Genomic DNA, 24,849 nt, shown 5'->3' with positions numbered 1-24,849 from the left:
AAAAAACACCTCAATTTATAAGCTCAGCCCCCTAACGTGGCAACTTACAGTATCACTGCAGAGAAAAATGTGTAAAGTCAGAGCAACCTCAAATTATGTTAGGAGGCTGGAAACTGAAAGAGCGAGGATATCTAACTACAAGTGGAAAAGTTCTAAGCATGACCATCTCGCCAACCACTTGACTCCAAAGCGATCCTTCAGACAGCACTGATAAATGACATGCAAATGAAGAGCATAGAAAGCTATGCTTTGATTGGACATATGCATGCCAGTCGGCTTTTAGCTTCTCAGGCAACTCAAGACGATTTTATTCCTAAATATAACGTAGCGCTTAAGCTCCCTTTAAAGAAAATGTGGTGGCCCTGAAAAGGACCTTTGGGAAATAAGTGGACAAAAGGTAAAAGCTTAACCGCCGAAGCCGTAGAGGGTGCGGCCCTGGCGCTTGAGCGCGTAGACCACGTCCATGGCGGTGACGGTCTTGCGCTTGGCGTGCTCCGTGTAGGTGACCGCGTCGCGGATCACGTTCTCCAGGAACACCTTCAGCACCCCGCGGGTCTCCTCGTAGATGAGGCCGGAGATGCGCTTGACTCCTCCGCGCCGGGCCAGGCGGCGGATGGCGGGCTTGGTGATGCCCTGGATGTTGTCGCGCAGGACCTTGCGGTGGCGCTTGGCCCCGCCTTTGCCCAGGCCTTTACCGCCCTTGCCGCGACCAGACATGGTTAGACGTTTGAGAGCTGAAACACTGGCACGGCAGCCGAGCACCGGCTTTTATAGAGCAGGCGGCGGACCGAACTGAGAACTGAGGGAGGAGGCGGGAAGTTGCGCCCGCCGCTGTGGGGGAGGGGAAGGCTTAAGGGGGAAAAAAAAAAAAAAAAGAAAGGCGCTTTTGTTTCCTTGTCTGTGCTTTCTAATGGAACTAACTCCTTATCCTGTTTTAAATTTGGAGAATCAAGCGCACAAGCTACTGCTTTGTGCAAAATACAAAAAGCCGCGCGGCCCCCTAACAACCTGTTACCCGTTCCAGAGAGAGCACCGCAGCCTGCTGCTTAGGAGCTCTGGCGGGCAGAGCACACTTTCTAAGGCGCATACTGCTGTGAATTACCTTGTGTTCCTTCTCTACAGTGACTACATTTCAAATAATTTCCTCTAGCTAAAGCTTCTAAATGGTCATTTCTACTTATTTTTTAAGCGCTTATAGAAAAAATTTTAACCAATTGCAAAGAAATTCACGAATTACATAAGAAATCATATGCATATTTTCTCTTTTCAGAACCACATCGAATACTACCACTACTTTTAATTTGATCAGTATTTCTTGGCAGAAGGACTGTACCGTGAAATAGTTTAAAATGGTGTGGAGAAAAAATTTAAAACTTTTTTGTATAGTTAATATTTCAACATAACTATCTGGGCATACATTTTAAGAAATCTCATGCATTTAACAAAAGCTCACACATTTAACCAATCCATGCTGTTGGAATGTTTTCATATACAAAATACATACTTAATATGAAATTCAAATGCTTTACCCGAGAGGATGGGCATTCGTGATAAGTAAAAAATAAAAACATCCTTTATTCTGGAGCCAAATATGAGTAAACGTGTCCCCAGAGACACAGATTTCAGTTACTCCAAATTCCATGTTCAAGTAAGTAACTCTTTCTAGAATATAGTACCCTTTTTATAGTAATATAAACCTATCGTAACAGAAATAGGAAAATCATGACCTAAGGCATTTAAAAATTGTTTTTAATGTGAGGTCATTGTTAAGTCCTAAATAAACTCATTTTCCCAAAGCTCAAAAAAACAGGCAGTCTATATCTAGAAATGAGCTCAGCCTGAATTACAGGAATTTTGGCAATTAGATAAAAGTCAGTATTTTTCAGGAACTCGCCAAACTCGGTTTCCATCTGCCAAAAGGAGTCTTTTTATCTTTCCTATGGCAGAATTGATTTCTTGGTACCTCTGGCTGCATATGGACTCCCATGTTGGCCTCCAGGCTCCCACAGTATCAGAAGAATATGGTAGGCATTTCAAAGTGCCCACTAGCTTTTCAGCCCTTCTCACCTCCTCCTTTACCCTGAATTCCCTGTGGCTCAGGGCCTTCTCTCAGCCTAGCTCCCCCTCACCACACCCCCAGCTGTCTCATTGTCTCCTACTCTCTCTGCCTGTGCTCTAGTTTCCGTCTCTGGCTTCCTCGATATCTCAGTGGTTCTCTACTGCTTCCCTCTTCCCTAGCTCTGGTTGTGCTCAGTCCATATCTTTCTGTCTCTGCTCTGGACTCATCAGATGCCTCTGGTGCTTCCCTCTCTCATTTCGATAGTAAAGATCTTAGCATATCATGGAGAGGTCATGCCAGCAGTTTCTTTCCTGTGTCCCCTCACACACACTCATCAGATCCTTGCAAGATAGAGAACAGCCTATGCCAGGCCTTAGAAGTTAGTCGACTGCATTCTTAGCCCTTTGATTAGTAAGAAATTAGGGTTCTATTAAGTTAATATATTCCATAAGGTTATTTCATATGTTAGTCATAGAAGGTTAGGTCCAACACCGTGCTGGGCAAGAAATGGCTATTGAGGAGATGAAAGAGCCCAGGATAAACTGTAATTAGTCTCTGGCCCTGCATCACTGACTCCAGTGTCGCCACATGGCAGGAGTTCTAACCATTTTTTTCCCCAAAGCTCTTGCTCAAAATGTTAAGGTATTTAATTAATATTATCTTATCCTCCAAAGACTTCTAAAGACTTTATTATACTCACTAGTGCCTGCTGTAAGTGTTCTGGATGAATATAAACTTAGCGTAACTAGACAGTATGGCTTTTGTGTTTCCTTGTTGGGGAGAGCCAAAAGACTTCAACACAGGGCTGGCTTTAATATATAGCTATAGCCCAAATATTTTTTATGCTCAGAATGTATTTTCAGTGTGAATGAAAGACTGTCTGATGCATCAACAGGCCACTTGCCCTGATTTTTTTGATTTTTTATAATAAAATATTATCCCTAATATAATAACTTCTTGATTCTAGTAGGACAGTTACTGCATTTTGCATTGTTTCCATTCAAAATTTTTAAGTTTTTTTTGTTTTTATTTTAAATTTTATTTTTATTTTTGTTCTTTTCGAGATAGGGTTTCTCAGTGTAGCCCTGACTGTCCTGGTACTAACTCTCGTAGACCAGATCGGCCTTGAACTCACAGAGATCTGCTTGCCTCTGCCTCCCAATGCTGGGATTAAAGGCATGCACATCACCACTGCCTGGTACATGTTTAAGTGTTTAATAAGATTTTTCTTTTTACTTTATTATGATCATGTAAAGTTTTTGTGCTGGTATATTTTTTTGTGCACCTGCAACATCTGCATACCTGATGCCCAACAGTTAGGAAGTTCAGAAGAGGATCAGGCATCCTGGCACTGGGGTATGAACAGGTAATTTGAAGCCACCATATGCGTGCTGGGAACTGAACCCTGGTCCTCTACAAAAGCTTCAAGTGTCCTTAATTGCTGAACTATCTTTCTAGCTCCTCCATTAAAAAATGTTTTAAGATTTGTGATTTCTGGCAAGTTTAAAGAAAAATATCTAAAATTATTTTAACATTAAAAAAACCATATTGTATTGTTTCATTCATTATCAAATATTTACATCATGGGGATGGCAAGAAGATATCCTCTCTCAACAACAAGTTGAGCAAAGTTATATAGTTCCTGCAGAAGCAGAGACAATACTAATGGAGAAGAAACTTGAAGCAATAGAATTGATAATATCAAAAATTTATGAATGCATTTGCTTTGAGACAAAATAGCTATATCTTTTTTTTAATTGTAGGTTTGTTCAAACAAGTTGTCACGTAGGCCTGCTGTCCTTGAGCTAGTCATAAAGTCATGGATGACTTAGTATTCCTGGTTCTTTTGCTGACTCTAAATAAGTATCTTTAAGTAGCTCTTCCCTTGATTTTATACTTGCTGTACTGGTTTAGAAGAGATTCAAAATAATAAAAATGACATGATAAAGGATTTGTTAATAATAGGTTTGTTTAGGAGACGTGAAGTCACACGAGGTAGAATTCAAAAAGAGCACTGCCCTCCAAAGAACCCTAAAGATAAGCAGTGCACTAACCAGTGCCCTTAGGGAGGAGTGAAACTTAGGGTGCTAGGAGCTAACGTTTATTCATCAGGATTAACTTGTCCTTAGGCTCATTTCCATAACAACAGAGACAATCATGGGTTGCAACAGCTGTTAGGCACATTCCCATAACAAAGAACAGGACTCTAAGCAGGCCTCCCAAGGGGTCAGAGTAGGGTTACAGTCAGTGTAACCCTGGCCTGCCACAAAGCAACCCACCGCCCCAACTCCTTTCACTTCTTGAGAAAAGCATTATTCTACCAGGTGGGCAAGATGATTTTATAAAGAAAACCACTGGTGACCTTAAAAGAACTCTCTCGAAATATCTTCGCTGTGTAAATCTCCCACCTGCCTGAGGGGCCAGAAATGCAGATTTGTCTTTGTTTAAATTGATCAGAGTGTAACCTGGGCCCGAGACCCAAAGAGATTCAAGAAGGACAGAATACAGAAGCTCCAGGTGTCTGAGTTAGTGAAATCTTCTATTCAAGGCCAGCTCCTCCTGGGGAAGCAGTCAGAGCCGGATAAACACCCTCATTTAAGAGCCTTTACCCCCAAAGTGTGCAGAGTGATTCTTCACTGCGAAGGCCTATTATTCCTCTAACAATACACTTCGGAGCACAGTAGATCGGAGCAGAAAGGTTGGTTGCTCAGCCGGCCTGCCATGAGGGAAGTGTGGCTTATATAGGCTTTCGCGCTAATCAGCATAGCCCCAGCTTTCCCGGGTTAGATACTGGGGAAGCTCAGGTTTCCTTTCAAGTTCTTGGTCTCATTAATAAAACAATTTTAAAACAGACTTGGGAAGAAGGTCTAGGATAATTGTATTAAACTTTTATGTGACATCAAGCCTTCTGTAACAAATATTCAAGGATTCAGGGAAAACGTCCCTTCTTTTTCTCCTGAATTTTCAGTAACAGACAGGTGTGTATTAGTGGAATTGGAGAACAAAGGTGTGGGAATAAACTAATGGGAAATCTCAGCCCGGACTTTCTCTTCATAATCTTTTCTGCTTTTCCATATGGAGTTTCCTTCCCCAGATGTAAGACTGCTGTGAGCCACAATATTTTACAGTAAAAGTGCAGCGGACAGATCACTAAACCAACTCAGAGAAGCAGTGAGAAGCCCGATTTGCAGAGCTACCGGAAACCTGCCTTTTGAATAGTCACTGTCGACTCTGTAGAAGTCTTGTGAGGCCAAGGTTTTCCTCCCTCCCATGATAGGATTCATCCTGTAATATCCTAGTAGAGTAGAAATCATTCCTTAATTATGATTTTCCCTGTACCAGCAATGGGATGATCTTTTCCCATACTGTGGGGCCCTGGTGAAAGCATCACAACAGTGAAACCTTATTGACAAGACTTCTGACAAGGAAGGGACCCCTGCTATAGACCACATGGGAACCTCAAAAGGACAGATATTGAGCAGGGGACACAGTCTACCCTTACTGAAATGCAAATCTGGACAGCCCTAAAATCTACAACAGCCAATTCAGGAGAGTACAATCTACTGGTCTTTGCTCTGCCCTAAGAAACTACTAATATTCTGTACTTCCCACCGCTTCAGGTTCATTGGCACAAGGAGTTAGTCTAGAAAAATAACTGTTTGTGCTTTTACCCCTAGAAAAAAAAGAAAAAAAGCTTAGATCTCTAAACCAGCCCCAGAGAAAGGAATTCCTTCTCACCTGGGTGCCCCCACTGGCACTCTGACTAGAACCCGGGACAGAAGTGCTCAGAAAGAGCAACACTGCTGCATCTTTCTCTACAGTTAGTAATCACAAACTTCTAGCTTAACTTGCCACACTTAAGAAGTGTAGTTAGTACACAACCTCCATCCCCGTTTCTCTTTCTGGAATTCTGCACTGATTTAATCCACCCAGTATCTCATAGCCGCAACCTTTCTGAGACTGTAGTAAGACGACCGGCGCATACTTTATCCATCTTATTAGGCCTAAGGAATGCATGCTAGGTATCATTGTTATTTAGCTGAGAATTGTTAGCTTTGTCTGTGTGGGTATAGAAACTGGAAACCTTGTGGGTTCAAGAGGGACATCGAGAGAACATGAACTCGGAACAGCAAGAACCATCGGGACAGCATCAGAAAAATAAATAGAACATAATGAAAAGATTTATGTGAGCTAATTTATTTCATTGACCCGCAGATCTTTTTAGTCAATTTTCACCTGCTATAGTGGTTGGTCCTTCTGAATCCTGAGTAGTTTAGGGACTTCTCTGGGGCCAGGTTTTTAAGATCTCCTATCAGACAAACCGGTCTTTTTGGCCAGCTAATCTCAGAGAGGGATGGTGTTGGGGTGAGGACATGGGATGCCAGTGACACTCATTCAGGCTTTCAATGGGCAACTAACTGCCTTGGACTCAGAAGAGGCTAATTCAGTAATCACTCATTTATTAGAACTTATGGCCATCATGGGTATTCCTACACAAATAAAGACAGATAATGACTCAGCATAAGTATCTAAGAAAATGAAACAGTTTTTTGCTTATTATACTATAAAACATATTACAGGTATACCAAACAATCCTACAGGTCAGGCAGTTATACAAAGGTCAAATCAAACTATAAAGGAATGGAAAATACCCCAGAAATAGATTGCATAATGCTTTATTAGCCTTGAATTTTCTTAACGCTAATGAGAAAGCAACAATGGCAGCAAAGAGACATTGGATAATTAAAAAAAAAAACTTCTAAGTTAAATGAGCTGGTGTATTTCAGGAATGTGCTGACCTCACAATGGAAATCAGGAGATTTGCTACATTGGGGAAGGGTTTCATTTTTGTTTTTACAGAGGGAAAAAAAAAACCTATGAATACCATCAAAATTAATAAAGATTTGCTTTAAAAAGAAAAAATCTCTTAAAAAAGAAAAATAACAGCTCATTCATCGAGGTGACAACCATACAGATATTAAAGAACCTCATATAGGGTTGGGTTCTGTTCTTGTCTTTACAGGAAATGTACATCATTAAAAAATCAAGAGATCGCCGGGCGGTGGTGGTGGCGCTCGTCTTTAACCCCAACACTTGGGAGGCAGAAGCAGGTGGATCTCTGTGAGTTCGAAGTCAGCCTGGTCTACAAGAGCTAGTTCCAGGACAGGCTCCAAAACCACAGAGAAACCCCCTCCCAAAAAAAGTCAAGAGATCCTAAATGTTTAGATGTTAAAAGATAAAAAATACTAACTATTTGAAAAGGATCACCAAGCCAAAAAAAATATGACTTATGGGGACAGGTGATCAACATATGTATATATCTGACTTTAGAGTTGAACAATGGCTATCCTCTAAATCTAGGCATGTGTTTAAAGAAACGTTCAGAGTTTCTGTCTCATGTCAGGAGCTATCTGGTATGGGACAGGAAAAAAAAAAGAATTAAAAAGATTTTATTTTCTCCATACCTATTTTGTTTATATCTTATTTTCATTAAATATATGTCTATATAAATAATGTTTAAGGTTTTCACAATAAACAGTAGATTTTCCTACAAATATTTTTCCTGCAGCAATCTTTAAAATTTTCAAAAAGAAGATGAGGCCCCACAGCAACGACTCCACCTGGTTGAAATGATATCATAAGCGAATAGTGCTACTATAAAACTGGACTTTTGGTACCAGCTGCTGAAGTGATGCATCTTCTTACAATATTCTGGCCAGAACTCCAAATAAAAACGTTGGAAAAACCCTATTGACTTCTCAGAAATCATTTACAATTATACTAGACAGTAATCTTGAAACTTAACCATTGCTTTACTTTTACAGGATCCCATAAAAAAAAAAAAAACATTGCCCCATGACAGCTGAAAGCAATTCTAAAAGGCAGCATCTTCTCTCCCAACAAAGTTTGTCCTCAGGGTTGGGGACACCATCTAGGGCTTAATTATTACTTGTATAGGGTAGAGGATTGGGGTGAAAATTATGTAGGCCCAGAGATCTCCTTTAAAAAAAGAGAGAGAGGGAAAATTGAATGGGATAATAGGAATTTAGTGTGACCTTACTGACACTAATAATAATAATAGTGAGTAATAGAGTGATTATTTGTGAGCTGTAATTTATGGACAACTTACATTGGTATAATTTCTTGCATATTGATATAAGTTCAAATATTTTGTTATTTCTGTTTATAATATTTGTACACCTATGAAAAGTTATGAAGTCATTTTGTCATATTGTATGCATGCATATTTCTACCCCTGTTTAAGCATTTTGTATATTGATATAATTTTAGGATATCTTTATCATATTGCATTATATATTTCTACCTATGATCCAGATACTTACACATTGTTTACATTTTGAGGTCATTGTTCTTTATAGCACAGTTGACTATAGAATATTTAATATTCTGATATAAAGTCTTAGTTTTTAAGTTATATAGGTATTAAGTATTATAGGTCAATAGTTATTCATGTTTGTTATACATATAGTCAGAGTAATTAGGTTATTTAGATACAATAGAGATTATATTCTGCAAAGATAGGTAATCTTCAACCACTTTAAGGATCTGTAGAGCATGACACTTAAATTGTTAGGGTTTTGTTGATGTGAGACACAATTGCGCCTGACAGTGCCCATCTATTCCCGAGAAAATGCTAAACATTGAGGACACTCCACTTGGAGTTCATTTTCTTCTTGGTACAATTTATTTTTGGCAAGGAACTGCCCATGCCTCGACCACTGACAAAGTACATGGTATCTGGACTGGATAAGCAGGACAGAGGGAAAAGGATGCCAAACCTTATCAAGACAGGGTAAGACGGTTCTGAAAAATTCCCTGCCTCTGAATATGGTCTTCAGTTACTCCAGTCCTTAGCCAAAGTTGGTTGCTTCAACTTTGCAAATGAGACTTTGGGTGATTGTCCAGGTAGCCAGTTGTCTCTGTCATCTACTGCACATTTTCAAAGCTGCTTGACTGCAATTCCTGCTTACTCAAGTAATAGTATCTCCCTTCTCAGGCCTTCGATGGGGTTGATAGTTGTAGTTATAGTTTTCCTTAGTTATGATAAAAGATAAAATAGATACAAATGTTGTAAATGTAATTCTTTCTTGATACCTGTTTTGTTATATGTAATTTTACTATGTTAAAGTTAAAACCTTGCTTTCTTATTTAAATAGAAAGGGGGAAATGGTGTGGGAAGTTTTTCGGTATATGTGTTGCTTTTATTGGTTAATAAAGAAGCTGTTTTTGGCCAATGGCTTAACAGAACTTAGCCAAGCTGGAAGAGATATATAGAGAGAGTAGGTGCAGTCAGAGAGATGCCATGGAGCCGCCAGAAAGACACTAGCTGCCAGTTAGAACCTTACTGGTAGGCCACAAGGCTCATGGTAAAATATAAAATAATAAAAATGGGTTAACCAAAGATATAAAAGCTAGCTAGCTAGCAATACACTTAAGTGATTGGCCAGGCAGTGATTTAAATAATATAGTTTCTGAGTGGTTATTTCATGGTCTGCACAGCCCGGAATGAACAAGCAGTCGGCTACTACATACAAGTGGCCTCTTCTACTACAGGACAAGGCTGTTAGAACAGTATTTCTGGTTTGAGTTTGGTAGAAAGGCAGTCTTGTTTCTGTCATATAAGGTGTTCTCACTTCTTTGCTTGCCTTAGGGTAGAAAAGGATCAGGAGACCCCCTGTGTGGGGGCAAGAGGTTCGCAATGGACCGATTCTAAAACTCCATTTCCTTCATGTCCTTAGCATGTGAAAAGTCCCACAGTTTGGTGAATTCCAAGATCATTAGAAACCCAATATTGGGGCTAGAATTAACCATTTCTTTTATTCCTTGGACATCAGCTGTTTCTTTTGTGGACAGATGAAAACTGTTTTGACAAAAAGCACCAGTACTATTCCACACTGAGACCAGTTCTGAAAAGTCTGCCCTCCTTATTGATCGTTCTAGTCCTTAAGGATTGGCTGGATTTTCTCTTCTACAGGTTGACCAATATTGTAATCAGCCAAGCATGTATATTAATTAGGGCATTCTAGAGAAACAGAATTTATAAACTACATACATTTGGAAGCCATTTTAGTAAATCCCTTTCCCTATGAAAAAGCTAATGGGCTATTTGGAAGTCCACGTGTGACTCAGTTTCCATGTGGAGTCAATTCTGACTTTAAGACGTCATTTGAGTTCAAGCTTGCCTGCTCTGCCAGCATCCATGAGGGCTGTGAGAAAGTTCTGATTAAGCCCTTGGGAAACAGCATTTTGCCCATGAGCCAAAAACACATTATCTATTAAATAGAAAAAAAATTGCTTGCTGCTAGCAGAATTCACATGAGTGATATGAACCTGTTTGAGCTTCCTCCCAAGGACAGCGCAGGGAGGTGGTTGCTCTTTGTTCTGATGTCTGCCGTTGATCTGTATAAAAGGAAGTTCTAAAATAAACTCTGGACTGTGAGGCTGTTTTCGCATGACCAAACAGACTTCCTAATTCTACCCTGTGTTTTCTGTCTCAGTTTCTTTCATCTGACATTTCCTTAGCCTTAACATAGGAACCTTAGATGATTTGTGGGAGTAGGCTCTTACAGGGCTATGTTCCAGCTAGCCCGAAAATGGCTGTCTATGAACGGAAGGTCTAAGAATCTAATAGTTGTTCAGTCCATGAAGGCCGAATATTTCAGCTGCTCTTCTGTACATTTGGGAATACCAAAGAAGTAGAATCCAACGACAGTGAAGGAATGAACTTGCTAGCGAGAGTGCAAAGCAAGCTTCCTTTTTCCGTGTCTTTTATATATAAAGGCTGCCAACTGAAGGTGTGGCCAAGAGTGCATCTTCCCACCTCAAAAGGTCTGGATTAAAGGTGTATCTTCCCATCTCAAACGTACACAGAAGTGGGTCTTCCCACTTCAAATAATATAATTAACAAAAAATTTCCTCACAGGTGTGCCCAGCTATTTGGGTTTTAGTTAATAAAGGATGTAGTCAAGTTGGCAACCAAGAATAGCCATTACAACATGCAAAGACCCTCCCATTCTGAGCACTTCCAGCCTAGGTTGAAAGAAAGTCATACTTGCAAGGGAGCCAGAGATACAGAGAACAGCGAACTGTAGATACAGTTGATTGAACTAATACAGAACGCCGACCCTGTAAGTATTTACACTGAGTGAACTTCAACTATCTCTGGAAAAGTAAGTGTCATATAGTCCACAGTTCTGAAAAGGGCACGTTTAGAAGATACGAGCAAGTACCTCCCTGTCAAGGACCCTCAAACCTTCCTTTGATTTACCTAGAAGGCTGCTTTTTAGGACAAGGGGCAAAAATACTTATAGAAAGGCTAGATCCTCTCCATGGCCGGCAAGATGTCTGAGAGGTTAAGAAAACCCAGGTTTTTGTTCCCAGTGTTGGAGAATAGTCTCAGGTCACGAGGAATTGAGTCAGGTTGTAACAGTCACAGAGAATTGATTTTCCCTGGTCAGATCCTTCTGGTCCATCTGTAGAAACAATATCCCTGGGAATCAAAAACAACCCACCTAACTCCCAGTTAAACTGCACACACACACAGACACACACACACACACACACACACATGCGCACACACTGTAACTTCCTGGGAGCTATTCATGTATACATGTGTGTATATACCAGTCTCTCCAGTCTCTCTAACTGCAATCAGTCTTCCACCAGAAAGGCTGAGGCTGCCCTGTTCCCACACTGCGTCTCAGCCTTTGGGGGGTGAGTCTGTCTACCTCGCCACTTCATTTTTTTTTTCTTCACATACCACCCACATGGTAGCTCACAACTGTCTGTACCTACTGTTCCAGGGGATCTGATGGTATTTTCTGGCCTATCTGGGCAAAAAACATGCATGTCACATACAGGCACATGTACAGCCAGAATACCCACACACATAAAAAATAAAATAATAAAAAGAAATAATTTTAAACAGGCTATAGCCTGTCATCTTTCAGTATTTTGACTTCTTGTTAACAAAGCCTTTTCTTTTTTGGTTCTTCTGCCTCTCAATCCATTGAACTTGTTGGGTTACAGTAACCAACCAAGCCGTGAGGTAACAATAGCTCATATCTTTTGCCCTATCATATTTCCTCATCATCTCTCACACAAACTCTTTATAATGTACATTAATATTTTCTAGTTTTTTTAAAAGCAAACAAATTTTCCAGGGTTCCTGGAGATGTTCAAGGTTTTTAAAGGTTCCCCCATAACAAAAGTATCTGCTTTCCATGTGTCCTTTCTGTCTGAACTAAATTTATATAATGCAATGATATGACTCAGGATAGGAGCTGCTAACTAGAAAAAACCCAGGCAAATAAAGAGTTTGGGTTGCTGACTGAACGGAAAACAGTGATATACTATCTTGAAATTATCTCTTACTTTCTAATAGCCTTTCTAATGTTTCTACTTTCTAATGTTTTTTTTGTGCCTCACAGCGAGTTAGTAAGTCACTTTTGAGAGTGTTAAACTAGCCTGTTTGTTTAGCGTGTGTTTAAGAGAATAATGTAACATTCAACCTTGTCTCGGGTTTCCCATGGAACCAAGTTTTGCCACCTAAACTAGTGCATTGCTGTAATCTGCAGTTACATACTCTTCCACACTCCTGACCTAGATAATGTGTGCTTAACATTTGCTGAAAACATCAACTCCAGAAGTTAAAAGCTACTTTCTAAAATCTACCATATAAGTTGAAAGTGACATTTACGGATGTTAGTTTATAAGGAATAATGTTTGTTGTCTGGTTCACTCATGATCAGGTGTAGCCAGTGACATAATCCTTGTAAAACTCTGTTAAAGCTTTTGGCAAATCTCAATCTTCCTAATACTGTGACCCTTTAATACAGTTCCTTGCATTAAGGTGACCCCTCAACCATAAAATTATTTCACTGCTCCTTCATAATTGTAACTTTGCTATGGTTATAAATCATAATGTAAATATTTGATATGCAGGATATCTGCTAAGTGAATCCCCAGGAAGCCGCAACCTGCAGGTTGAAACCAATGCACTAAAGGCCATATGTTGCTTTCTATGCTGTTCAAAAAAATACAGAGTGAAGCCTTTGTGAGAGACAGACACCATCCACACACACAGTTCATACAACAGACAGACACACAGAGACAGAGACAACAAGACAGCCTTCAGCTAGGCAGTTCAGACTCAGACTCATTCACACAGACAGACGTTACGTCAGAACAGACACTTGACGCAGGGAGCATGAAGCAGATAGAGAACTCAGATTTGAACTTGATCTTGGTTAAGTGACTCCTAAGGGAAATGCTTTTATTTCTTCCCTTAATGTGACACCCATGCATTACTGATGACTCAGAATCAACCACTAGTGTGTTTGACCCGCACAATATTCTACCTAGGTTTTTTTCTGAGCTGCTATAGGCCTAGCAAGTACAGCCCCAGGTAGGGTGGGGCAATAGGATGACCTGCAATGACATTAGTAGCCCCACCCCACCCCACCCCCATTCCATGGTGGAAGTATCATTCAGACCCTAAAGCTCAGCATGTAGACAGCACCACCTGCCAAGATAGAAACCAAGACCTAATCCATCAAAGGCCCTAGTTCTGGGAAAGTCTCTATATATAATCCTTGCTTTTTGACTTCTATAGTTCTGTTTCTGACTAACTGTTCTTGTGAACAGAAATAAGCCAACTGAGGGTATATGTTTTAAATTAAAAGCTCACCCTGAGAAAGGCTCGGAGCTACACCGGGATCCTGAACACCCAGTATAGTTGCCGGCCAGCTAATAAAGACTTTCAATCCCCCCCCCCCCCAATGCAGGGTTTCTCTGTAGCTTTGGAGCCTGTCCTGAAACTAGTTCTTGTAGACCAGGCTGGCCTTGAACTCACAGAGATCCGCCTGCCTCTGCCTCCAGAGTGCTGGGATTAAAGTTGTGCGCCACCACCGCCTGGCAAGACTTTTTATTGGCTTAAGCCTGTGTCAGAATAATTTTCTCCCGTGGGTACACCATAACAGAGCTTTCTAAATTGTGGTCATATGTCTTATTTAGGACTTTTAATAATCTGTAGAGCTCAGATACCCTTTCCCTCTAATGGCCATGAATGTAAAGATTTCCCCCTTGTGCTGTGGGCAGGCTTGGTTTGCTGTGATGTTGAAGGACCTCATGGCCTGGCACCCATCTCAGCACATCGCTCTTCCAAGCCTGGAAAGAATGTCTGAAACAGGGACCTGAATCCTTTTTGATGAAAGTGTAATAAAATCTCAGCACTTTCCCTTGATACCTGAGTCAGCTGAGAAGTTATTAAGCCCGAAAAGCTGTGAGTCTCTGAACTTGATGCTGGACATTCGGGGGAAATAAGAGTGATCTAGGAAATGCACTTGCAACTGTCACGTGACAGGAAGTCAAGCTTGTTGAAGGACATGTGTCTGTTTTTGAGTCTCTTTTCCTGTTCGACTTGCCACAGAACTAAACTCCAATACAGCTGTTGACATCAGTAGTTACAAGGAAACTTATGGACACTTAAAATATAAATCAACAAATTAGGAAACTTAGACAAGCTGAAAAATACCCACAAAACAAAATGCAAAGAATGCATCCAAAATGACTTCTAGGGGGCTCAGTCCTGGCTGGGACTGTGAAGAAATAAAAGACAGTCTCATGGACAGAAAGCTGAGATTGGATGGACTGGTGTCTAGGCTGTAGAAAACAGCACCCACAAGCTCAGCGTGTTTCTTATATAGAGTTGAACAGGAGGCAGGATTGTTGCATACAGCTGGGCAAGGAGATAGGGTTATTGCACACAGATAAAGGAGAAGGCAGAGTTCATGGCATACAGCTCCGTCAAGACAACAGGTTTTGCTAAACTCTGTAGGAGCTGTCTCTGCAGGCGGGCAGACTCTGAGCCCTGACCCCGGGGCTGGGGATTTATGGTAGTAATTTTCTGCACACACTGTCAACATCCACTCACAAGAGAAGCTTTTGCCATGCTTTGAGCCTCATTCTGGTGTGGGAGGCTTTGCCATTCCTTCATGGGGCTGGGATTCTAGGGTCCTTGACATGGCCATTCCCATGTCAACACACATTCACTCAGGACTCCACTCATTCTGGGCTTCCTGGGCTCCCTACACCAAAGGGCTTCCTCAGGAACCGGGGCAGAGTGCTATTTAGTATTTGCTAGGTAAGTTTATTCACAAATTCTTTATAACATTAACTTACTACTCTTAGTTTCTCCCACATCAATGGAAACATTCTTTTTCATATATTTAATATCCCTTACAAATATGATATAGAGAAATTTGGTAAATGCCAGTCTAAATTTTGCTCTTTGCAGTGCAAACTGAGGGTATTTTGGAAACAAATTTATGGATATGCTTGATCTGAATTTCCATTAAATTACCAGAGATAAACTAGTCACCCAGAAACAACCGCATTAGCATGAGTATCCTCTGGAAACACCAAGGCCAGATGAGGGGTATAACTTACCTTCCACTAGTCTGCTGGTCACCCTACTCCACCAAGAAAAATATATAAAGTTACAGATCTCTTTCTTCATATAATAAATGTATACACTTTTGTTAGTCTATCAGTTTATCTCATTGACAATCATGGAACAATGAGAAAGGTATCATGAGCATTATATCGGTAAATTGCCATATGATGTTTGAGTTCGCTGAAAAGCTACCTCCCAACCAGTTCAGACCCAAGCGTGCTTGTCTCAAAGTCTCTTTGGAGTCTGGGAGTGGTTGACAACACACACCTTTAATCCCAGCATTTGGGAGTCAGAGGAGAGCAGGTCAGTCTGGTCAACAGAGAGTTCTGGGGCAGCCAGGTTACAACCCCCCTCCTCAGCCTGCCCATAAAAAAGCATCAGTCTCTTACAAGGCCCAGAATTATCTGGCTCCCCTAATGCTGTTGCTAGGAAAAAATAGGAAACAAGCCAAGCATAAAAACCATTGTGTCCTTAGAAGGTGAACCGTTTCTAACAAATGTTACTTTTGTTTGTTCCATTATGAAAAAGTGCTCTCAGGGGCAAAAACAAAACAAAACAAAACAAAAAACTATCCAAGAAGCAGAGGCCTGGGGATCTGTGAGTTCGAGGCCAACCTGATGTTACAGAGCAAGTTCCAGGACAGCCAACTCTACAAAGAACCCTGCCTCAAAGGGGAAAACGAACAAAACAACAAAAACCTAGTACTTCTGTTCTTCGGTTATGAGAAGCTCAGTAATGACGGCAAAGGTCCAACAGGAAACTCCAGCCGCCTGCAGCTTCCCCGGTTCCTGCTTCATGCTGTGAGCATCTGATTTGATGGTATTATCGCTAGAGCTGCTCTTTGCTTTTACTTTACAGGAAGAGCCCCTTCTGCCAAGGACTCGAAATCCAGCTGACTGATGGCTTCCTCAGCTGATGGCTGCCAGATGTTTTGAGATCCGTTTTGTTGAGGATTTACTGTTTATTTGTGGCATCTCTCGTTATTTTTATTTATTTGCTTTTGACTTGTTATATATTTGGTAAACCGACTCAAGTTAAAGTTATCACAGAACATTGTCTGGACTGTAGTGAATGTCAGAGTTTACCCTCTCACAGGGATTCAGACTGAAACTCTGCCTCTGAGTGTATATCAGAGCCTGGTGGACAAGCCTCCAGCCACAGCATGTAGCAGGCTGAGAAAGGAGGACTCCAGTTCCAAGCAAGTCTGGCTATAAAGCAAACTCTCACTCTTTAAAAACAAAATGAAACAAAAAACCAAATAAAACAAACAAACAAAAAAATCACGAGTAAACAAATCAATGAAAGAAATTTTATTGAAATTTGACAGAATTTGAGGTATTTCACTTGACAATGTAGTACAGATTTTCTTTTTAGGGACTGTATGATTATTTTGGAGAATTATTCACAGCTCAGTCTTTGCAGTCAAACAAGACAGGATATTAGCTGTGACTTCTGTGCAGTCCATTCTCATTTAATTTCCTCAACTTTAAAAGAAGGAAGACAATAAAATTTGTTCCACAGGATACTAGAGAGATTAGAGATAATAAACAAATGGTTAGACACACATATTAAGATCTTACTATACAATAGCTAAAATTCACTGATGTTTGGGCTCGTTAGTTTTCTTCTACTTGACACAAGCTGGGTCATATGATGAAAGAGGGACCCTCAGTTAAAAAGAATACCTTCCTTCCTTTTTTTTTGTTTTTTGTTTGTTTGTTTTGTTTTTTGTTTCTCGAGACAGGACTTCTGTGTAGCTTTGGAGCCTGTCCTGGAACTAGCTCTTGTAGACCAGGCTGGCCTCCAACTCAGAGATCTGCCTGCCTCTGCCTCCCGAGTGCTGGGATTAAAGGCGTGCGCCACCACCGCCTGCTGAAAAGAATACCTTTATCGGATTGCCCTGTAGATAATTCTGTGGGACATTTTCTCAATCAATGATTGATGTGATTGAACTAAGCTCACAGGGAGCAGTGCCATCCCTGGCTGAGGTGGTCCTCACAAAACTACGACAATATCCTATTACCTACCTTTATGTGATTAATTACCAGTCCATTGCACTTTCTATGCTACTAAGAGAATTTAGAAATAACTTTCGTTTTCTTGAGATTTCTATTATAGTTAAATGAACCTTTACCTAGTATTTTATGATTAAGAAACAAAAATTCTTTGTAAGCAGAATGTCAAAACTATATAAAAAGGTAAATCACATTAAGACTTATTGAGATTTTCTCATTTAAATTCCTTTTTGAAACATCATACTAATAAATTCTTATATACATAGTTAAGAATCAACAGAAGACGATTTTTAAAATCAACAAGTGACCTAAGGTTGGTTACCAGGCAGCCCGATAGAAAAAAACCGGGGCCATGTAAAACCACACTTGGTTGTACAGGCCTATAACCCCAGCTACCCAAAAAGTTAAGGCCCAAAGATGCAAATTTTGAGGCAAGTTCAGGTAGGGTGAAATCAAGACCTGGTGTCCAAAATACAAAGTGAAATCCACAAGTGAGGCGTGGCCAAGTTATGGTGCAACGAGAACAAGGGCAAACAGACTTACATGAGACAATTGTGACGTCAAAACTGTTAAATATGGGACCAAATTACGACTGAAAAAGCTCAAGGGTACACTGAAAGTGCCTAGCTGAGGACAAGATACTCAGCTGAAGTGTCGGGAGGGCATGTGGGATATTTTGAGTTCCAATACTGAACACATAGTAATGTGAATGAGTCTTAAAAATATAGAACTTTTACGGCGTACAAGCCCTTCCAGAATAAACATTCGGGTGGCCACATATTGTTACTGGTATTGGGAAGACAAAAGCTTGCCTCACCAAAGATCAATACAGCAAATAGGGGAGAGAAGGGATGTCGTGTGACAGCTATTTCATACGAAGTAGTGGGGGGCTCTGAAAAGAGCCTTTGGGTTAAGAGCGAGATGGGCGCGCTCACTTGGAGCTGGTGTACTTGGTGACGGCCTTGGTGCCCTCGGACACGGCGTGCTTGGCCAGCTCCCCGGGCAGCAGCAGGCGCACGGCCGTCTGGATCTCCCGGGACGTGATGGTCGAGCGCTTGTTGTAATGCGCCAGGCGCGACGCCTCGCCCGCGATGCGCTCGAAGATGTCGTTGACGAACGAGTTCATGATGCCCATGGCCTTGGAAGAGATGCCGGTGTCGGGGTGGACCTGCTTCAGCACCTTGTACACGTATACCGAGTAGCTCTCCTTGCGGCTGCGCTTGCGCTTCTTGCCGTCCTTCTTCTGCGCCTTGGTCACGGCCTTCTTGGAACCCTTCTTCGGGGCGGGCGCCGACTTCGTTGGCTCAGGCATGTTAGCCCACTCAACAACGTCAATTAACAACGTTCACAGACAAGCGAACGCTTTCCTTATATAGATTTCCATATGCAAATGAGGTGAAAACTTGTACGCGATCTTATTGGGTATCTGAAGTTCGTTTTATCCAATCACAATACAGATTTCCAAATTCGTATTTCTATTGGTTAACATGAAAATAGACTTCTAACCAATACCACGTCTTCTTTTTTAGCGCCACTGTGTAAATATAAAGATTGACCCGCTCTTCCAATTCAGCCGGTAAATTACACACGTTTAGTTCGCGATGTCTGGACGAGGCAAGCAGGGCGGGAAGGCTCGCGCCAAGGCCAAGACCCGCTCCTCCCGGGCCGGCCTGCAGTTCCCCGTGGGCCGCGTGCACCGCCTCCTCCGCAAGGGCAACTACGCCGAGCGGGTGGGCGCCGGCGCCCCGGTGTACCTGGCGGCCGTGCTGGAGTACCTGACGGCCGAGATCCTGGAGCTGGCTGGCAACGCGGCCCGCGACAACAAGAAGACGCGCATCATCCCGCGCCACCTGCAGCTGGCCATCCGCAACGACGAGGAGCTCAACAAGCTGCTGGGCCGCGTGACGATCGCGCAGGGCGGCGTCCTGCCCAACATCCAGGCGGTGCTGCTGCCCAAGAAGACCGAGAGCAGCCACCACAAAGCCAAGTGAACGGTATAGTTTTCGGAAAGCTCTTAGAAACAAAGGCTCTTTTAAGAGCCCCTTTCTGTACTCAAAAGAAGAGTGACACTTGGATTTGTTCTTAATCCATTAGAACAGTAACAGGATAGATCTTACTTTAATTTTGTTCTGTTGAATTATTGAAGTTGTTTGGAACCCAACGGACAACTTGGCTCTACCTCAGTTCTGTAGGTTCAGATTATAGGCTTACATGACAAGTGCCTTGCTAAAATTATTTTGTGTCACAAGCTATTCCAAATGGAACACTGTTTAGGTTTCCGAGTGGTTCCAGTCTAGAGTTCCTACAATGTGGAACTCTGCAGAAGGTGGCCGCAGCACTTTGTGTTTTACTGCTTTGTTCCTGGAGCATCACATCTAAGAAACAAGTTTTCTGCAGTCTTCAGTTCTGTATGAATAAAATTCAGTTAGTGACCTAGTCCAGAGCCAGGAAATCTTAGTTGCACTTAATAGTTGAGTTCAGTCCCGTGAGCCCACAACGAAGCAGAGAGAATCAAGCCTCACAAGTTCGTCTTCTGGCTTTCACATGTGCACATCCCACCCATATAATAGTTGTAACTAAGTATAGATACATATTTTTAAAGAAAGTAAGTAGTATTAGCTTAGCTGTTTTTGACTTAGTCTTTGATTACCTCTGTCTCTGTTTATGACTCAGCTTGGAAATAAAATGGAGCTGGAGTTAGACGTAGGGAGAGGTTGACCATCTATTAACATGTCCATTGAGAACACAACTTAAATTTTCTATAATGATCCAGTATTCATATACATGATTCTGCTGCTGTAACACCGAAATTAAATTTCACAAGCCAGGTATGGATGGTTCTTACCTTTAAATAACATCGTTGCTGTTTGAGGCATTGGAACAGCTGAGTTAGAAAAAGCCAAGGGCTGAGGAAGTAGGATTGCTGTTTGTGGTGGGTCTATAAATTAATAAAAGCTTAGAAAATAAAATGTTTCTAGCTTTATTTTCCTGTTATGAATATTTGCAGTTAACCACTGTACCTTGCTGTCTTATGTTACTGGCTCATCTCATAAACTGTTAGGAACATTGCTTTGCCGGGGTGTCCCACATCTCTCAAACCAATGTTCAGGAGGCAGACACAGGCAGATCTCTGTGAATTCCAGGCCAGCCTGGGCTATACAGTGAGACCGCATCTCAAAAACAAAAATTCATTTGCTATAATCAAATGAGTTAAGTGTTTATATACTGAACAGTTTTACACACACAGAGAGAGAGAGAGAAAGAGAGAGAGGGGACCAGGGATGGTTCCTAAATGAGACTACAGGAATAATGATGATATTGAATGTTGTCATCCCAACCCCAGAAGTACTAATACTAATAAGCAGACAACCCATTTTCAGGAAGTTTAATTTCTTCTGGAAAGCCAAAGGCCATTTGGAGAACAGTGGGGTCAAATACCCTTGATGCGGCCTATATTAGCATATGGGAAATCTGGATAAGGAAAAGGAAATTTATATTTATACCATGTAATAGTTGTCTTAAGAAGCTCAAGCACAATGACTGTTATTTTACCTCCTTGAATTCTAATTATTCATTCAGAACCAATTCACCTCACCCTTAGACAACGTAGGTTAGTGTCTGAGCTACAGAAACAATCTAGGGAGGAGAAACCCAGAAGTGAGTAAACAGCATAAGAAGGGTGAAGTGTGAAGACTTAGGGAACAGGAGCATGGTGCTTTCAAAGAATAAAAATCTACGGATGGTAACATCTGCTCGGGAGGTTAAAGGAGATGATTATTGAGGGGTACTATGGGGAATCCAGCAAAGAATGCCCATAAGCACAGATTCATGCCTGAGAGGAACAAGCCAATTAGGAAGTTTGACATTGACTATAAGGCAGAAGCTCCAAGAGGTCTCCCTCTCCTTCGGTTTTAAATGTTTGCTATCCTACTGAATTCCACATCTTTGTGTCTGTGGGAGTTCGCCCCTCTGTGTGACCTTTCCTTTAACTCCAAGATGTCTTCTAGGAAAACAAAAAACAAAAATAAAACTAAACACATATCCTAGATCTATTACTCAACAATTCAATTTTTTACAGGTCCTTGTCTTGATAAATAACATTCATGTCTACCCACTTGGACATGCCAAAAGTATGTGCCATCTGCCACCTGGTATTCACTTTTATATGCCATTACTAAAGGAAAACTACATTCTTATCCGGGAGATGAGGTGTGCTCGAGTTTTTAAAGTTTATTTCGAGGATGACCTGAATAGCCACCACATGGAATATTGTCAGAAACAGAATAAAATGTACATATAGGCATTATCACTGCCCCTGAAAGAACATTCTATGGAATTCTAACCGAAAAGCTAAAACTGTGAGATGTATACTGAGTACTGATCAGTGCAAACCTGAAAAAAAAAAAATCTGTGTGAGGCCGTCTAGAGTCCGTAATAGAGCATAGTGCTGCTCTAAAAGGAAGGACTGTTCTGCTTACTGTCCAAGAGGCTCAGCCTGGGTCCAAAGACAAACTCTCCATCTGCAGTGGTGCCACTGGCCTTCCTTCCAAAATATTCATCTTTCTTTCCAGGTTCCACTTTCTTGGAGAGGGACTTTAGTTTGCTTTAGGGACAGATGCCAATATGAAGCATATGCTGCTATTATTATATTTAAATTTTTATATTATTATATATTTATATTATTTATTGCATATTTATATTATCTTTAAATTTTTATTCTGCGTTTGCGTGTAGTGTGTTTGTGTGTATTGTGTTTGTGTTTTTAGTGTGTATGGTAATGTGTGTGCATGGAATGCAGGTGTGTGGCCAGGGATTGACATTGGCTTGATCATTTCCTGTAACCTTCAGTTGAGGTCTCCTAATCTGATCCAGAGCTGATGGAGTCAGCGGTTAAGTTAGTCAATTTATCTCTGCTTCCCCCTCCCTTGCACTGGAGTTACAGGCAGGCACAGGATCGCTAGGCACCAGAACTCCTCTCTTGCACAGTGTCTTTTTTCCAATGAGCTCACTGACAAGTTGAGACAGGAATGTTATATAGGTCACTTGGCCAGGAGAAGTTGAATGCTTGTGGAAAAGGAAAATGAATGTTAGAAAGACACATGGATACTGAAACTCAAGGATAGCCCTCACAGGCCACAGGAAGTTGGTTTAAGTACTCCGGCTGATCATGAGTTTTGCACCTTCTATCTGGTTTTCTTGCTGTTTCTCCGCGCACTCATCCGTTTATCCGAGGATTCTGAACACAGTTCCAGGAGTATACAAACCAACACAAACCCCCTTCATGGGACTGGAGAGATGGCTGAGCTACTAAACCAGCTTGTACCTCCTCCAGAAAGACTCAGATTCCCAAGACCACATGATGCTTCGAGGAAACGCTAAAGGACACCCCAGACTCAAACAGTATGTAAAACCAAAGTGTTTATTTCTTGATTAATTAATATGCAGGTCGTTGACCTATACAAAATGACGACGACCCCAAGAGGACCATGTTAGTTCCTTAAAAGTTTCAAGAAGTTAGGTCATCTCACATATAATTGGTTAAGCAAACAACAGGTACATTAGTATACTTTTAATTGGTTGAGACTGTCTTATCATTTTTGGACATATTTGCACAAGTTTGGGCAAGTTCGGACTTTGAGTCAGGGAGGGCTGCAGGACTTGCCCTTGAGACATTGTGAGGCTGACCTGACTTAGGCCTGTGTTTTCTCTTGTCCCTGAGAGTAATATCGCTGACAAATGTCTTCATGGGAGACACCTGTTTGGCCTTTCTCAGAGAACTGACACCTAAACTCGGTTGAGAGTGGGAGAGTTTAACCCCTTCACTCACAACCCTCTGGAACTCTAGTTGCAGGGGACCCTATGCCCTGTTCTGCCCTGAGAACATCGGGTACACAAGTCGTGCAGACATGTAAAGATTAATCACCTCACTTTTTGAGCACGTCTGTCGCTACTTGCTAATTTTTAGCAGGTAAAGCAGACACTATGAATAATAATCGGGAAGAGGGACGGTGTTGTGGCAGATTGTTATCAAAACTTTACATACCTAAAAAGATGGCTTTGGACTCTACTTTCAACAGCTTCTAAGTCAGGATAAACTGACCAAATACACTTAGGAACAACTAAACCCAACCCTTTAAGTAACCTCTAACACAAATGTTTTCTCTTGAGCAGCTTGCTAAACACAGGAAGGTACTAATAAACTTGGGGAGTTTGAAAACAAATCTTGACACCTATTAAATACATTCCTCAGCAAAACAAACCGGGCAGCAATAAACTAGAAGTGAGCTAGTGTTTTCTTAAGGGTAAAATTCCAAAATGACAAGGCTCAAACAAAAGCCAACAGCTCCTTCCGTGCAGATATGGGTGGCTCTGAAAAGAGCCTTTGAAAGAACATTGCGGAGACCAACTTAAGCCCTCTCCCCGCGGATGCGGCGGGCCAGCTGGATGTCCTTGGGCATGATGGTGACGCGCTTTGCGTGGATGGCGCACAGGTTGGTGTCCTCAAACAGACCCACCAGGTAGGCCTCGCAGGCCTCCTGCAGCGCCATGACGGCCGAGCTCTGGAAGCGCAGGTCGGTCTTGAAGTCCTGCGCGATCTCGCGCACCAGACGCTGGAACGGCAGCTTGCGGATCAGCAGCTCGGTCGACTTCTGGTAGCGCCGGATCTCGCGCAGCGCCACGGTGCCGGGCCGGTAGCGGTGGGGCTTCTTCACGCCGCCGGTGGCCGGGGCGCTCTTGCGGGCGGCCTTAGTGGCCAGCTGCTTGCGCGGGGCTTTGCCACCGGTGGACTTGCGAGCGGTCTGCTTTGTGCGAGCCATTACTACAGTCCTAAGTTCCCAAAGAAAACTCTGAGACTGGAAGGCGCGCGACCAAAATTTATACGGAGGAGCGGATTCTGATTGGTCCAAATGGCTGCAGGAACAACTTAATTGGCTGTTGACTTCTTTTATTTTCTGCATGCTTTGTGGTTTTTTTTTTTTTGAGCAATAGTGTGGGATTTCCGGCCATTAGTGGAAATCAATTAATTCTTCTTAAAGCGTTTATTTTAGAGCCTTCTGTTTCAGATTATATGAAAAGATAACGTATCAGGTTGTGACTTTTAAAAGAGGTTTTAAATGGTTAGCAATTTGGGCCCTGCTAATTCGTGAATTTTAATTTTCACAGAGCAAAGAAGGCGGGGAGTGGAAATGTGCTTAACCGTGGTATCACCAAATTATTTGATATTTTTAGTTGGTTTTGATGTTAGGAAATGGCGGCTGATTTGTCAGTCATGCGTGTGATTCAACATTCAAGCGAGG

At 41.7% G+C, this 24,849-nt stretch overlaps 3 protein-coding genes across 3 annotated transcripts; 1 reads left to right on the top strand and 2 right to left on the bottom strand.

Moving 5' to 3' along the window:
• Positions 1–405: 405 nt before the first annotated feature.
• On the bottom strand, positions 406–24,369 carry LOC130885915 (histone H3.1-like). Its single transcript, XM_057787760.1, has 2 exons — positions 24,041–24,369; positions 406–742 (listed from the first exon to the last, which is right to left on the bottom strand). Exons 1-2 carry the CDS (start codon positions 24,367–24,369, stop codon positions 406–408), a joined length of 666 nt encoding a protein of 221 aa, XP_057643743.1.
• Positions 18,483–18,863, bottom strand: LOC130885926 (histone H2B type 1-M). Its single transcript, XM_057787770.1, has one exon. It carries the CDS (start codon positions 18,861–18,863, stop codon positions 18,483–18,485), a length of 381 nt encoding a protein of 126 aa, XP_057643753.1.
• Positions 19,153–19,542, top strand: LOC130885922 (histone H2A type 1-H-like). Its single transcript, XM_057787767.1, has one exon. It carries the CDS (start codon positions 19,153–19,155, stop codon positions 19,540–19,542), a length of 390 nt encoding a protein of 129 aa, XP_057643750.1.
• Positions 24,370–24,849: the final 480 nt, after the last annotated feature.

Source organism: Chionomys nivalis, chromosome 13, assembly GCF_950005125.1.
Source record: "Chionomys nivalis chromosome 13, mChiNiv1.1, whole genome shotgun sequence".
Classification (NCBI taxonomy): Eukaryota; Metazoa; Chordata; class Mammalia; order Rodentia; family Cricetidae; genus Chionomys; species Chionomys nivalis.
This window is presented reverse-complemented; position numbering and strand designations above follow the sequence as displayed.

Coding starts and splice junctions, on each gene's coding strand:
- LOC130885922 (XM_057787767.1), top strand. CDS start 19,153: ATGTCTGGACGAGGCAAGCAGGGCGGGAAGGCTCGCGCCAAGGCCAAG.
- LOC130885915 (XM_057787760.1), bottom strand. CDS start 24,369: ATGGCTCGCACAAAGCAGACCGCTCGCAAGTCCACCGGTGGCAAAGCC. Junction 743..24,040: donor CTGTTTGAGGACACCAACCT/GTGCGCCATCCA, acceptor CTGCCGTGCCAG/TGTTTCAGCTCTCAAACGTC.
- LOC130885926 (XM_057787770.1), bottom strand. CDS start 18,863: ATGCCTGAGCCAACGAAGTCGGCGCCCGCCCCGAAGAAGGGTTCCAAG.